At 32.8% G+C, this 14,028-nt stretch overlaps 1 protein-coding gene and 1 long non-coding RNA gene across 3 annotated transcripts in view; both read right to left on the reverse strand.

Moving 5' to 3' along the window:
- The window catches only part of LOC100372622 (piezo-type mechanosensitive ion channel component 2-like), a 79,614-nt gene extending 67,296 nt beyond the window's left edge, over positions 1-12,318 (reverse strand). For both annotated transcript variants that reach the window (XM_085500321.1, XM_085500319.1), the window contains exon 1: positions 11,962-12,318. In XM_085500321.1, coding sequence (XP_085356447.1) covers positions 11,962-12,025 — 64 coding nt within the window. In that variant the 5' untranslated portion in view covers positions 12,026-12,318. The remainder of the gene's footprint in view (positions 1-11,961) is intronic.
- Positions 6,082-7,928, reverse strand: LOC146742213 (uncharacterized). The gene is made up of 2 exons (XR_014929833.1): positions 7,743-7,928; positions 6,082-7,247 (listed from the first exon to the last, which is right to left on the reverse strand). It is a non-coding gene; the product is annotated as an uncharacterized LOC146742213 (long non-coding RNA).
- Positions 12,319-14,028: the final 1,710 nt, after the last annotated feature.

The following is a 14,028-nucleotide window of genomic DNA, read 5'->3' on the forward strand; positions in this document are numbered from 1 at the left end:
TCAATATTAACCTACAAATTTAATTAAACATTCAATCACAGTGAATAAATAGTAATTAGAGATTTAAGCAATGAAACAATATACTGCTTTTCATTACTGATTTGATAATATAAAGTATCAAACTTAAATTTTTAGTATGTCTGAGTTGTTTCCTCTTATTGTATATAATATAAACTCGCCCACACAATCTTTTTATTTGTATGTTTACAAAGACCAACAAATGTCAGAATTCGGAGGTTAAAACTGTGGTGATGGAAGCCACTGGTCCAACAATGAGCACTTACACGCAAATCAAATAAACACATAAAACTAGAAAAGGATGTTAGTGAGAAACTTTCATAGTACAATCAGGCATTTAGATGAGCATCAAACACTGTTATAATTTATATCTGTGATTCTAACCAACTACCTGCTAAATATGCCTCATATAAACAATTTGTACAGAGCAAAAAATTGCTAATCAAACTGTAAGCAGTACTGATGAGAAATATTCAGACTTCTTATCAAGAAGCTATGTACATATGCAATTTTTATTAGCTGACAATTTATCATGATCACTCCTTGCTTCCCAGTCTAATCTTTATACCAGTTTCACTCAAAGACAAGTTATAATGTAAGTGAATGACTACAGTATGCTACAGTACTTATACAACTAAAGTTATTTCTAAATGACATAGTCCCTGTCAGTGAATAACTATGGTATGCTAGTATTAGTTGCATACTCAAAAGCATGTATTAAGATTCAGGCAAAAATGAATGCCTGGCCACATTTGCTCTGATCAAAATGTAAATTGTCGCATTAATTCATGTCTGAGAAAATCAAATGCATGAACTGATGGACCCCAAATAATTATCTCTGTTTTTTATGATTACTCGCGAACAGGAACTGAAAAGAACATACAAAGAAATACACTAAAATACATATACAAAGAAATACACTAAAATACATATACAATGAAACTGTAACATAATAAATTCTTTTGCTGACATAATTGTCCACTCTTCCTTATGATTGTTACTGCATTTGCTTTATTACCAGCTCTTCTCAAATAAAAACCAGAAATTGGATTTATTGTACTGGAACTTGGTATATGTATTTTCTTTTGTAATAACCACATCATTATATAGCTTTTTCCCCGTTTGTGATAATAATTTAATGATAGATAACAGCCAAAAATGGCAACAGAAAATGTCCTCATATTTGCATTCAGTGATGCAATATAGCACTTCTGCATCTAATGTAAACAAAGAAAAGTGTTCAAATATCAATAATCTTGACGCTTCAATGTGACATAGTTAATACCATATTAGGAGTAAATTGAACTTGAAACAAGTGCAAATATGTCATTGGTCAATTCTATTTCATTGTTTTCAGTACTGGATGTATAATAATATTCTTTATAACAAACCTGTGATGGTTCACTGAGAAATGTAACCATTCTCTGAGATAGTGAAAATTGATACTAGTATGTAAACAAATGGTTCTAAACAGTTTGAGTATCAGTTCCATATCGTTCCAATGATTTACTTAGTTCTAGTTTCCAGTGCATGGCATTACTTAACCTTCTAGTACTTTTTGTTACTCAATATATGCATAGTTTATAATAACAAATAAAATTCTCATTTGGATTGATACAAACAAATAAAATTTCAGTTGTCCTGGTAGATTTTCAATTTGACTATAGTTGGTACATGCACAGAGCAGTTTTCAAGAAACTGTCAAACTTAGAAGTTTTGACCACAAATTTGTTAAAATTGTTATCAAAAATAGAAAACTGTAGATATTATCAAAAATTTAAATTTAAATGGAATAAAACCAGTAGTTTTTACAAGACATGTACAGGGGTTCAGTTGTCTCAAAATTAGTTTAGGATATTTTGTCCAAAATGGCAACTAGTATCGTGGGACATCTCTAATTTTTATATCTTGGGTATAAAACTAAATTTAACAGAAAATACTTAGGCCCTTTGTGAAATGAATAAAATTAGTAAAATTTTTTAAAAAATACCAGCATACCGGCTTATAAGAAGTTCTCTCTGGGCAGTCAATGGTCTCAAACACCATCAGCTGACAGTGTGTTTAAATTCATTATTAGCACCCACTGTAACCATGTACATTGTATATCACAATAATTATATTTTCAAGCAATGACGCTGATATCAGTATCTGCTGATATTACAAAACAAGGACAACTTTTTATATACAATTAACCTCAATCGATAAATGGAAAGGACAATATCCTTGCAACTCAAAATGGATGAAATTATTTTCAACACAGAGATTAGAAAGTGTGAGATGAACATTCAAGCTGATCTGTCAACTCATCTTCTCAAAGTGCTGCCAGTTTCAAATGAACTGCATGGCTTCAATCAACTGTTTTATTTTTGTTCAAGATGTTTGCACAAATTGAGCCCCTAATGGGTTGTTTTCTTTTGTCTCCATGGAAACACAGCTGAGCCTCAACATAGCAATAATAAACTTTGTGACCAGTGCATAACTTTCAAAATTGTTGAATTAAAAAATGTGGTCACCAGACTTAAAATCTATCTTCTTAGAGGAATTAATTTCGCAAACTTTAAATAAAGTATATATTGTAATGTTTGTTGATGGAACAATTAAAAGAAGAGTTTGGTAATTTTTATGAATGGAGGCATTTTGCAGGGATCAAAGCACAACTCTATGATTTAATTTGTTAGTACAACCTTGAAACTGAGCTCCTCTGTCTGTATATCAATAAAATATACAACACAAAATATAAGTTGAAAGATCAAAGTAAAAGGAGAAGTATAATAAGAAAGCTCATGATATGTTTACGACATCACTTGTCAAGTGATTATGATTCATAGCATGATCTTAAAATTACTTTATATTAAACCAGACTGTCTTAACTGTGTATTGACAATTTTTTTAAATCAGAAACACAAAATTACTGACATCATTATTAAAATCAGAAACAGAAACAGAAAACTACTGACATCATCTTTGAAATCAGAAACAGAAACACAAAATTACTGACATCATTGTTAAAATCAGGAACAGAAACATAAAAGTACTGACATCATTGATATAGCCCACACACATGCATATAATTATATACAATCACTTTCAAGTTATTTGTAACACTTTAAATCAACTACAAATATGTCTTCCTATAAACTAGATTGCATATGACATAATCTAAGTATTAAAATGAAGTACTTTATACTTATTTTAATTTACATGGATTTAATTGTTTAAATGTCACAATTGCCAAAACTGTGACAGTGAAACATAGAAAAAAGCAGTTACTGTCTCTTTCACAAATGATTTAACTCATGTCAGATACAAATATTGTTGTTGGGATGCCACACATATACAATACGAAGATAAAAATACACCAAGTCACTGCATTTGTAGACTACTTTTTAAAGGCAAACGCTATTAATAATGGATATCAAGTTCTTACTGTTTTACTCACGATACTAGCACTTTAATTGTATGTGCATAAAAACATACATAACAACTTTTTTTTTCTCCAAGCATTGACAGCTTTTATTCATGATCCTCAGATCTCCCAAGAATGGGGGATAAAAACAATCTTAGATTCTTTATATTATAAAGAGAGAATCTACTTCTCGAATGACAAACACCACCATACAACAAATAAAATATATACGCTAGCCCTACAAAGTTGTTTGAAATGTGTCTTAAAAGTCAGACAACTTGAAAGAGTACAGTCCAAATTGATAAGGGTAAATTGATCACATCACTTGAATGCTGCCAATACAGACATCTAGAAGGAGACTAGAAAGTGGGTACAAACCTTGGAAGACTGTGAATGGAAACAGGCCCCAAAACAATCCAGGAATGACATATTTTTTAAAATTAGGCGGTTTGATGTGAGTCTTCTGTTTATCAATCTTCTGTTTAGTGTCCTTGATGTTCTGCACAATCTGTGTCTTGTACTTGGGTACTTTCTGTGGTAGCACATTCCCCGCTTTCCTTAACAGAGCAACCACTTTAGTGTCAAACACTTTGATCTTCTCAGAGGCTCCTTTTTCAAACACGATACTATATTTCTTGACAGACATGTCGGAAGCCATCTACAGCTACTTCACAGCGTTTTCAGGAGATAGATAATACTAAAGTCTGAACATTTCACAAGACGAATTAAATTCAGAAACTCCATGGGGTTGGCTGTGACTGAAGTTACAGTCCATACACATGTATGCGTCACTCCCTCAGTAGGTAAAACTTTGCTGTGTCTGGGTGCCACAATGCAATGGGGACATAATCAGGGCTATTAATCGGATAGCGATTAGAATGCTACACTGGGAAATGGAAACCATATGGTGCTAGAGAAACCAATCAGGTCAGTGTCAAAACCAACAACCAGCCTATCAGCACACATCATGGAAAACACCCATATATCATCTTAAAGTAAATAAATACTGTGTCTGTTCGGATTAGTGAAACACAAAATGGGCAGGACTTTGTTCACAGGTCTTTGAAATGTAGACCTTGTTGTTTTTTTCAGGGGCACTAGGGAAAACATATCAGGACCAAGACATGTAGTATACAGGGAGTATCACTTCATATGTTGACTTAAATATTCAATGATAGATCAGCAGCAACCAACTAAGTCTGTATGTCAGAAAAGTACCAATAGGAAACAATGAACATCAAAGGCTAGTGTGAGGTAAGTAAAAATGAAACACGACAAAATTTAGTCATAAATTGTGAGAAGGGAGGGAAGAATGCAAAATTGTTGGAAGTAACGCTTCTTTTCAGACATACTAGAAAACTGAGACTTCTCACATCTTTGGAAATCCAACTTGTCACATGAACACCATCTCTCAACATTATTATAGGAAGTGGATTCATCCTTGAAAATCTAACTTCCTGGTACCACAGTGAGTTCATTAAAGTCACTCAACTACATGCATGTGGGTGGGTGGTTGGACACACATAGGATAAAATATGTAATCTAGTGGAGTATTCTCAGATTTTGAAAGTGATTTGTGTTTCAACACATTATCATTACATTATCATAGTATGATCAGAACAAGATGAGAAAAACGTGAGAAAGTTGTTTAGGAGAGATAATTAACTACAGAAATGGTCTTCTAATAGCTTTGGTTATCATTCAAAATTATGCCAAGATTTTGCTCTAAGCCTTTTCATAACTGTCAGCAACTACCTTAATATATAGTGTAAACATTCCATAAACTCAATCACCCTCATCACAAAGTTCAAAACCATGGAAACAATTTGTAAACATGATAGCAAGAAGTGAACATTTCACTTTAACATGCTGCTGGGAATTTTCACTCCATATATATTGTCAAAGTATCAGAAGGAGGGGGGGGGGATATCCCAACTAAGCTTAAATAAGGTATTGTCATTATCCAGTTTAGCATGAGACTTAATAGAACAAGGACTTGCCTCCACTGGCCAACATATAGTATAGTCATAAGACAACCCAAGGTCAACACAACCTGTATAGCTGATTGCCCATGATTCACATGCATGATGTATTACCTGTATCAACCATTCAAATGGCGTAGTCAACATACATCACCAAATATATTTTTGATTTTGGAATAATGCACTTTATCAAACCACACCAACATGAACAAAATGCACACATTGGCTTCCAGTTCAGCAAAGAATTAATTTTGAAACAATATGCACTACATACAAAGCTCTCCATGGTCTTTCATCTAGTTATTAGTCTAACATACTACCGGTACATCCAACATCAAATCCAACCAAATGCCTGTTGCATGCTTCAACCTTTTGACTTGTAACACTTGGGGGTCATGCATTCTCATAAGCAGTACCACACAAGTCTGTATAACACTTTACCACTTGAATTATGACAGAAACCTATGATTGACGCCTTCGTTTTCACACAAGCATTCAGCACTTAACTCACTCATTGTAAAGTACCACCAGCACCTAACTCACTTACTATAATGTATGACTGAACAATATGTAGTTGTGAAGATTCTAGTGCTTTATAAATTGATTGATTGATTGATTGATGCATATTCAGGCCAACTATAGTTTTTGAATGATATTGACTTAACCACCAGTACATTAATGATCAAAGATTTATTTGTATACCATTTTGAAAAACAACTAGAATGATCTGCCATCATCAGTGTCGGCCAACATTTTTTATATATTTATCAAATTTTCAAACTTCCATGTAAATGATATACCGGTACATGGAGTCTCCATACTGTACTTTATTGACATAAGAATATTAGACCTTGTGTTACAATCACAAAGCCAATGAGTATGAGAAATTGACACTACTTGAATTACTTCTTAGTGTTTGACACAGTTAACCCGGTAGTAAGGTACACATGATTTTTAAAGCCTTAATGGCACACATATCCTTATGTGCATGTCCTCTGAAACTGCATAATCTAATTGACAATTCACATCTAAGATATGACATAAGTACATGTACAATACCTATAAAAATAAGGAACTGACAAATATATAAAAATTTTCACCAGTTGACTAAAAATAACAAGCATGTGTGTTGCACACTTATATTCATGGTCTTCATGCAACTTTAATATAGGCATGCAGCTGGCAATATAAAAATACAAAAAATAGTGGCAATAAAATCAATAATGTACCGGTATGTACATCAACTGACACAGGCAGAAAACTGCCATTTGTTAAAGCATCTAACAGACTGCCCTCTATTGATCAACATGAGAAATGAAATAGCTTGGATAAAACCAATCTGATTAAAATCTGATGTAGTGTACGGGCTTTAATTATTGTGGCTATAAACTTATTTTAATTTTATTTTTTATTACTTTTGTTGTTAATGCCCTTTTATTTTATTATTTTACTTTGATTTTGATTTTGTGATTTTTTTTTAATTCTGCCCTACCTACATCTGATCCGACGCCTATGTAAGTCCCGTTCAAATCTCGCATAAGTAACAGCCAATCACAGCCCCCTTTTATACAGGCAGTCGGTTGCTTACTTTTCAGTGTAGCGATACTCTACGGGCAATCTTTCTGTACATTATATTTTGCCCACTTGAATAAACCATTAATAGAAAATTGCTAGTATATTTGTATTTGCAAAAGAAATTCCACAGCATTTTACAATTTTTGTCATTACATTGAATATTTTTTTCACTTCCAACAAATGTGTACACTTCCAGATACATCTTCGCCAACCAAGGTTCGTTCATTCAGTCATCGCTTCAATTTTACATCACTGAGCATAATTATCTAGAATGGAAGCAACAAAATAAGTAAATCGTAATGATTAGAACACTGTAAACAGCTATAGTAAACAATGCAAACTGATTTTAAATTGTATAACGGTCACCGGCCCACGGCATCGACGCAGAAAATTGGAGCAAAAAAATATTTCCTGATCAATTGCGATGTGTTCCAAATAAAAAATATTTTATTCCAGTCCAAATCAGCTCAATTACTTTAATAAAGAGTTATTGTATAATGTACAAAATGATGATACAATTTGATGAATATTTACAGCTACGGTTTCAATACCGTAGACGATGTTGGCCCGATCTTCAACAAAACATCACCCGTCTCCAGGGCAGGCGACTGGAAAAAGACACTGGTGTTCGGTCGAAACGGCGGAAAAAAAATCGTCACTCCCAGAACAACTATGCAAAATAACGATCTAAAGTCGAACCATTCGAGCCACAATATTAACATAAAAATGACTTTCGTTGCATTTGACAATGATAAACTTACCGAAAAGCCGTGTTATTCTCGGTCGGTATAATCCGCCATTTTATTTGAGTGTGTTTGCCACCCGATTCCGCCCGGTGACGTCATCATGTGCGCTATAGAAGGAGGTATGTGATTCGTTGACTAAAATCGTCGATAGTGGGTCTCGTTGAAATCTCGTTACATAGGCATCGGCTCAGATGTAGGTAGGGCGGAATTAAAAAAATCACAAAATCAAAATCAAAGTAAAATAAAATAAAATAAAATAAAATAAAATAAAATAAAATAAAATAAAATAAAATAAAATAAAATAAAATAAAATAAAATGGCATTAATAACAAAAGTAATAAAAATTAAAATTAAAATAAGTTTATAGCCAAAATAATTAAAGCCCGTACACTACATCAGATTTTAATCAGATTGGGATAAAACTAGGCTGAAATGGTGCCCTCTGTCAATGAAGGATGATACCGGTACTTGTGCATTTTTGATGTTTGTGCATATTTTACCACATATAGCAGTGACAATTTTTTGTTTCAAAATCTGTCTATAATTAATTGTTTTTAGTATTAGTCAACAGTATATAGACTAAATTCACCATCAATCTGTTTTTAAAGAAGAGTAATATGCAGAAAATTGCAAAATCCAAATCCAGCCATACACAATCATGATTCGGTTCCAAAATGCATGATTTTTATAAATTTTTAGAGCAAAAATGACCACCATTCGGCCATCTTGAATCAGATCATGAAACAATGGATAGGCATATGTTGCACAAAATATGTGATGTATTTGTGAAGGTTGAATGTGATCAGCCAAAGCATTCCCTGAGATACAGATCTGGACAGACTGAAGGGTGAATGAACACACACCCAGCCACATGCAGAGGTCAATCCATAGGTCACAAATAATAAATTTATCTTGGCCTATAGATGTTTGCTAAAAATATACCTCACTCATGAGACACACTGAGGAGTACAGGCTTGAGGGACAGATATTTATTTATTTATTTATTTATTTATTTATTTATTTATTTATTTATTTATTTATTTATTCACTTGTACATTTTTTTTTAGCTTCAGCGCACTGCAAGGTATTAAACCTAAACAGGTGATTGACAGGTTACCCCACCATTCTAGCTATACTAAAATGATGTCTCTTCATTTTAGCATATTTTTTGTACAGCTAAACACAGTAGTCAATTGTGTAATATCTCTCTGATGCTAAGCCAACACACTAAACATGAGTAAGCCACACATCAGGTCAATAATAAAGATATGACTCCCTAGATGCACCTAGATGATGTCATACTGGAGCAGATTAAATATATACCGGTACACCATACTGGTAATAACTAGTACTTCTATTTACATCCACATGCAGTTAAGCTTCTATGTTTTACATGCATATAAACAACAACAACAGCAGATCTGTTCTCAATGACAAAGCATGTATCAATGACAATACACATATAATTCAAATCTATTTTAAATTTACTGCAGGTCAAAAATAATAAATAATCATGATGGTTATAATGACACACTTTCTTTTTGATTTACATCCATATTGTGGATCACAACATATTGAATAATAAAATTACGCATGCATGAAAATTATCACAGTTTATTTATAACATACAATGCAGCAAGAGAGGATAAAACATGATTATAGAGATGTACAATGGAATTTTCACAAAACATATTACGAAATAGAGTGAAAATGATTTACTGATACCATGGTCTTTCCAATCAGCATTAATTATAGGAGCATATTATTTGAATAGCATTTATTTAGGTTACTAGTACTTACTTTGATTGCTAATAAAAATGTATTACTTTATTTTGTGTTTACACAATCACCTAAATATTAGTAACTGCCTAGCATAAATAAAGTTCAAATACACACAAAATTGCAGGGTGTAATATAATGGTATCATTGAACCAACAACAAAATTGTTGATTTTAGAAAAGAACTAAAATTGCACAATATTTATAAACTACATTACATGCAGTTAGATGGTTCTTACATATTCCCTAACTATTGGGGAGACAGTTGGCCTAGATCCATGTAAGCACTGATAATCAATTTCAATAAAGATTTGTAAGATACAAGATACAATAAGATATGGTATGCAACTTTGATGTATATGTATGATGATATGTGATGATGATGATCACATTTTTCAGAAGTTCCAATGCATGTGTCAAACAAAATTGTTTCTGATCAATGGCATCACAGATTACAATAGACACTCAGGGCTTGAACTTCACAGAAGCATTGAAGGCAACTGCTTTGATGCCCAATAAGTTTGCCTTGGAGCATATTATCTAAACACAATGCATTTTTAATAGAGCCCTCTCAACTACAAAGTTCAACAGTGTACCAGCAGTGTCAAAACTGCAGCGACCACTACTCATTAAGCCATAAAACAAGCATTTGCCTCGTACCAGTATTTTTAACATGCATAATTTTAAATAGAGAACTAAAGTTAAAATTAAATAGTATCATAGCAGGTAATAAGTGTCAGTTAAAAATTTTTCAAAAGTTTATTTTAAAATATAAAAAAAATAATGTTACAATCAATGTAATTATTCCACAACTTGAAATCAAAGAGATTTGACAATTCTTAAACTTCTGATATAACTTGGAGATCCATAGCAAAAATATTGGCTGAAAAATATTTGTTTTCACTGTTACAGTGCAATGTCAACTGTGAAGACATGATGAAATACTACCACAAACAAATTACCAGTGTATTTCCATTATTGGATCAATCATGAACATGCATTAAAACAAACTGTAGTATCTGGATGACATTGCAAAGTTGCAATAAATGTAGCATGACATATTCTTCAGTGAATGGAATACATGATTTAGTAAAAAGTGCATTTGAAATTTGAATTGTATATGAACTGCACTACTGTTTTGAAGCATCAGTCACTATATCAGTCACAGAATGCTCATAACAATTTACTAGCATGTCAAATGTCCATTCCTTTTTAGTGTTACTGTTTATATGACTACTTGACTTGAGCCTGTTAAAGGCTTACACTGTATAATACAAAAACATTTTTTGTGTCAAGGGTGGGGTGGGGTGGGGCAGTTTTAGTGGCTGTGCAGTGGTCAAAAGTAGAACAAAACAAATATTTTTCAGTCAATATTTTCCTACAGATCTTGGTCATATCACAATTGTCAGGTTCCTGTGCTTGAAATAACTGCAACTGCATATAGAGATTGTTTTCTATTCTGTATTCACCATTGGTTGCAAATTGTTTTTATTTTTATTTATTTTTTTGATTTGTTTTACCGGTATATTGTCATCCAGGTAGCACAGTATATCAACAAGTGCTTTGAAATTAGACAAATTTTGGATTAATTGAAGGAGTTGTTTTATTATTTTTTTTTTCTCCATTAATATTCTGTTTTTGTAAATTAGTTTATTTTTTATTTTATTTTATTTTATTTAATTATTACTTCCTTATTTGTGTATTAATACTGTATACTTTTACTAATATCTGTAACCATTGCCACTCTCTGGGGAGTGAGTGAGTAAATAAATAAATAAATAAATAAATAAATAAATAAATAAATAAATACATTTTTTTGTCCTTTCCTAGGGATTTTATGTGTCTAATAAATATTATTATTATAGTTTGCACTCACAATAACAATAGACAATTATATAAAATCAAGACTTTGCTACATGATTTACTTGAAATCATGACAAACAGGGTACTAGTACTTTATTTAGTCATGCATTCTAAAAGTCATTGGAACATTTTGAAATAATGTCAGAATGGCTGGTGACAGTGACGACCAGTGACTGCTGTCGTCCATTTATAGCTGTCATTGGAAACTGGAAATATATATCCTTAGTTTCTGGTGAGAGGAGCAATAATGACACATACTGTATATGTAAAATGTTTGTGCATGAAAATAGAATAGGCAATTTCATGCAGATTTTGATCATGTAATCATAGACAATGTTATACAGCCTGAGATGTACATGTTTGTCTTCAAAATTCTAATCATGTTAATTATTATGTGTTAATTAATATAATCGTACCATGAGTATCTTTTAATTAAAGTGTGAACAAGTATTCGACTTTTCAGCATGAAAATGGTACCACGGTGAACGAGCAGTGCACAGACAAATAACAGGATGAGTCGTGAGTGACAGTATCATATGACTAATATCATACCGACTGAGTGCTTGAAATCAGAAATAAATATTTCAACTTACCAGCTAACAGCGAACAGGGAAGTAATACAACAAAAAGAAGTCGACACGCAATTGAGGTTGCCATTATCTTTACACGACGACTAGTCAGAACCTATTAAAAAACAGAATGTATATCGGACCGGTAGTGAAACACTTTTCGTGGTTTGCGTAGCTGGGGGATTGGCGCGGTGGTTCGATGGCTGCAACAACATCCACTAATTTGGGGATTTCTGGTTAAATATTTTCATAGAAACTCAAAAGCCAAATTTAGTTCATTCGCTGACTGTTAATTCAGGTCATCCCAATGCGAGGTTCAGTGACGATATTAATAATTCATGTATGAATTCGGAACGACGACACAATCCGTGTATACATGATCGCCATATTGAAAATATATGTAAGGTCAAAGGTCAAAGCTCAGCCCTAAAGCCGCTAATGCCACTGATAAAACATTGTTGTGTCATCATTTAAAAATTGGCTTGTCAGAAAGCAGAGCATTAACTGTGGCTTAGTCAATGAAACCGATTTTTTTTATCTAATATGAAAAACAAGGCAACAACTAAAAATTCCCAAAGCATGCTGGGTAAAATCTAAGCAAAACTGCTCTCGAGTTTGTTTCTTGACAGCAAGTTCCACGCCAACTACAATAACTTCAGACCAAACATAAACAAACTAACGCATAAACGGTCTAACGCACTACAACAAGCCACAAATTACTTTTTGTTATTGTATTTGTAATACTTAATGATGGCATGTCTATAAAATCTGACAAATCATTGAAAGAAAATGCCTTGATTTTATAAACATGTATATTCATTTTGTTGTTGTTGACACAAATGTCGCACATGCGCAGCGCGACGACCACCGCGCTTTAATCTGTCCATGCCGCGCATCTAAACATCAATGACAAATGATAACACTGTTCAAACATTGTAATGTGTACCTTGGTACATGGAACAAATATAATTTATGACATGAAGTCAAAATAGGATACTAGTATTTTTTTTTATATTCGGGGTTCATATCTCAGGCCGGTATATACCCTGCTGATAACCGTCCCAATTTTCCGTTCAATTATTTTTCCACATGAACTATAAACACTTGTTTATATGTTTGTGTTCCCATTTACGTAATAAAAAAACCATTCTATTGCAGTTACTATAAAACAGAATTTCAATCAACCACTCAGGTTTTCAATCCACGAGAACAAAATATATAAGAACGTGTGTTCTTTACTTTACAACGTGATTTTAATTTAGCGATCGATTAAAATTGTTTCTGAGTGTCAACTTTCGAATATCAATCCGATCAAAGGTATACCACGTGACAGAATGCCGCACTACCGCGAATAACCACAACAGTATATAGTGAGTATAGTGCCCCCTGTTCTACTCAGTCAGTGACTGATGTCAATCATTTTTTTCTCAATAAGCTACATATTATTGTATTTCTTCTGTTTACTAGACCATTTTATTAATTTATCTGTTTGTATTAGTATTACATAAAGAAGTAATCAGAATGTCATAACATAAACATTATACGATCCATAAGGCAGCGCTTGCTACAGGTATTACTTTACAACGTGATTTTAATTTAGCGATCGATTAATTGAAATTGGAAATTAAAATTGTTTTTGAGTGTGAGTGTTTGTCATCTTTCAAATATCAAACCGACCCAAGGTATACCACGTGACAGAATGCCGCACTACCGCGATTAACCACAACAGTATATAGTGAGTATAGTGCCCCCTGTTCTACTCAGTCAGTGACTGATATCAATCATTTTTTTCTCAATAAGCTACATATTATTGTATTTCTTCTGTTTACTAGACCATTTTATTAATTTATCTGTTTGTATTAGTAGTACATAAAGAAGTAAACAGAATGTCATAACATAAACATTATACGATCCATAAGGCAGCGCCTGCTACAGGTATTACATGTAACTGTTGTGTCACATTTTTCTCTGTCATTCATTTTCAGGGCTTTAATCTATCTTTCAATCTGAAAATTACAATCATGGATATATTGGATATTTGGTCACAAATCGCGCAACGCATCTGGGCTATTTATATTACAATATATACCA

This window comes from Saccoglossus kowalevskii, chromosome 6 (assembly GCF_978046115.1).
Source record: "Saccoglossus kowalevskii chromosome 6, keSacKowa6.1, whole genome shotgun sequence".
Lineage (NCBI taxonomy): Eukaryota > Metazoa > Hemichordata > Enteropneusta > Harrimaniidae > Saccoglossus > Saccoglossus kowalevskii.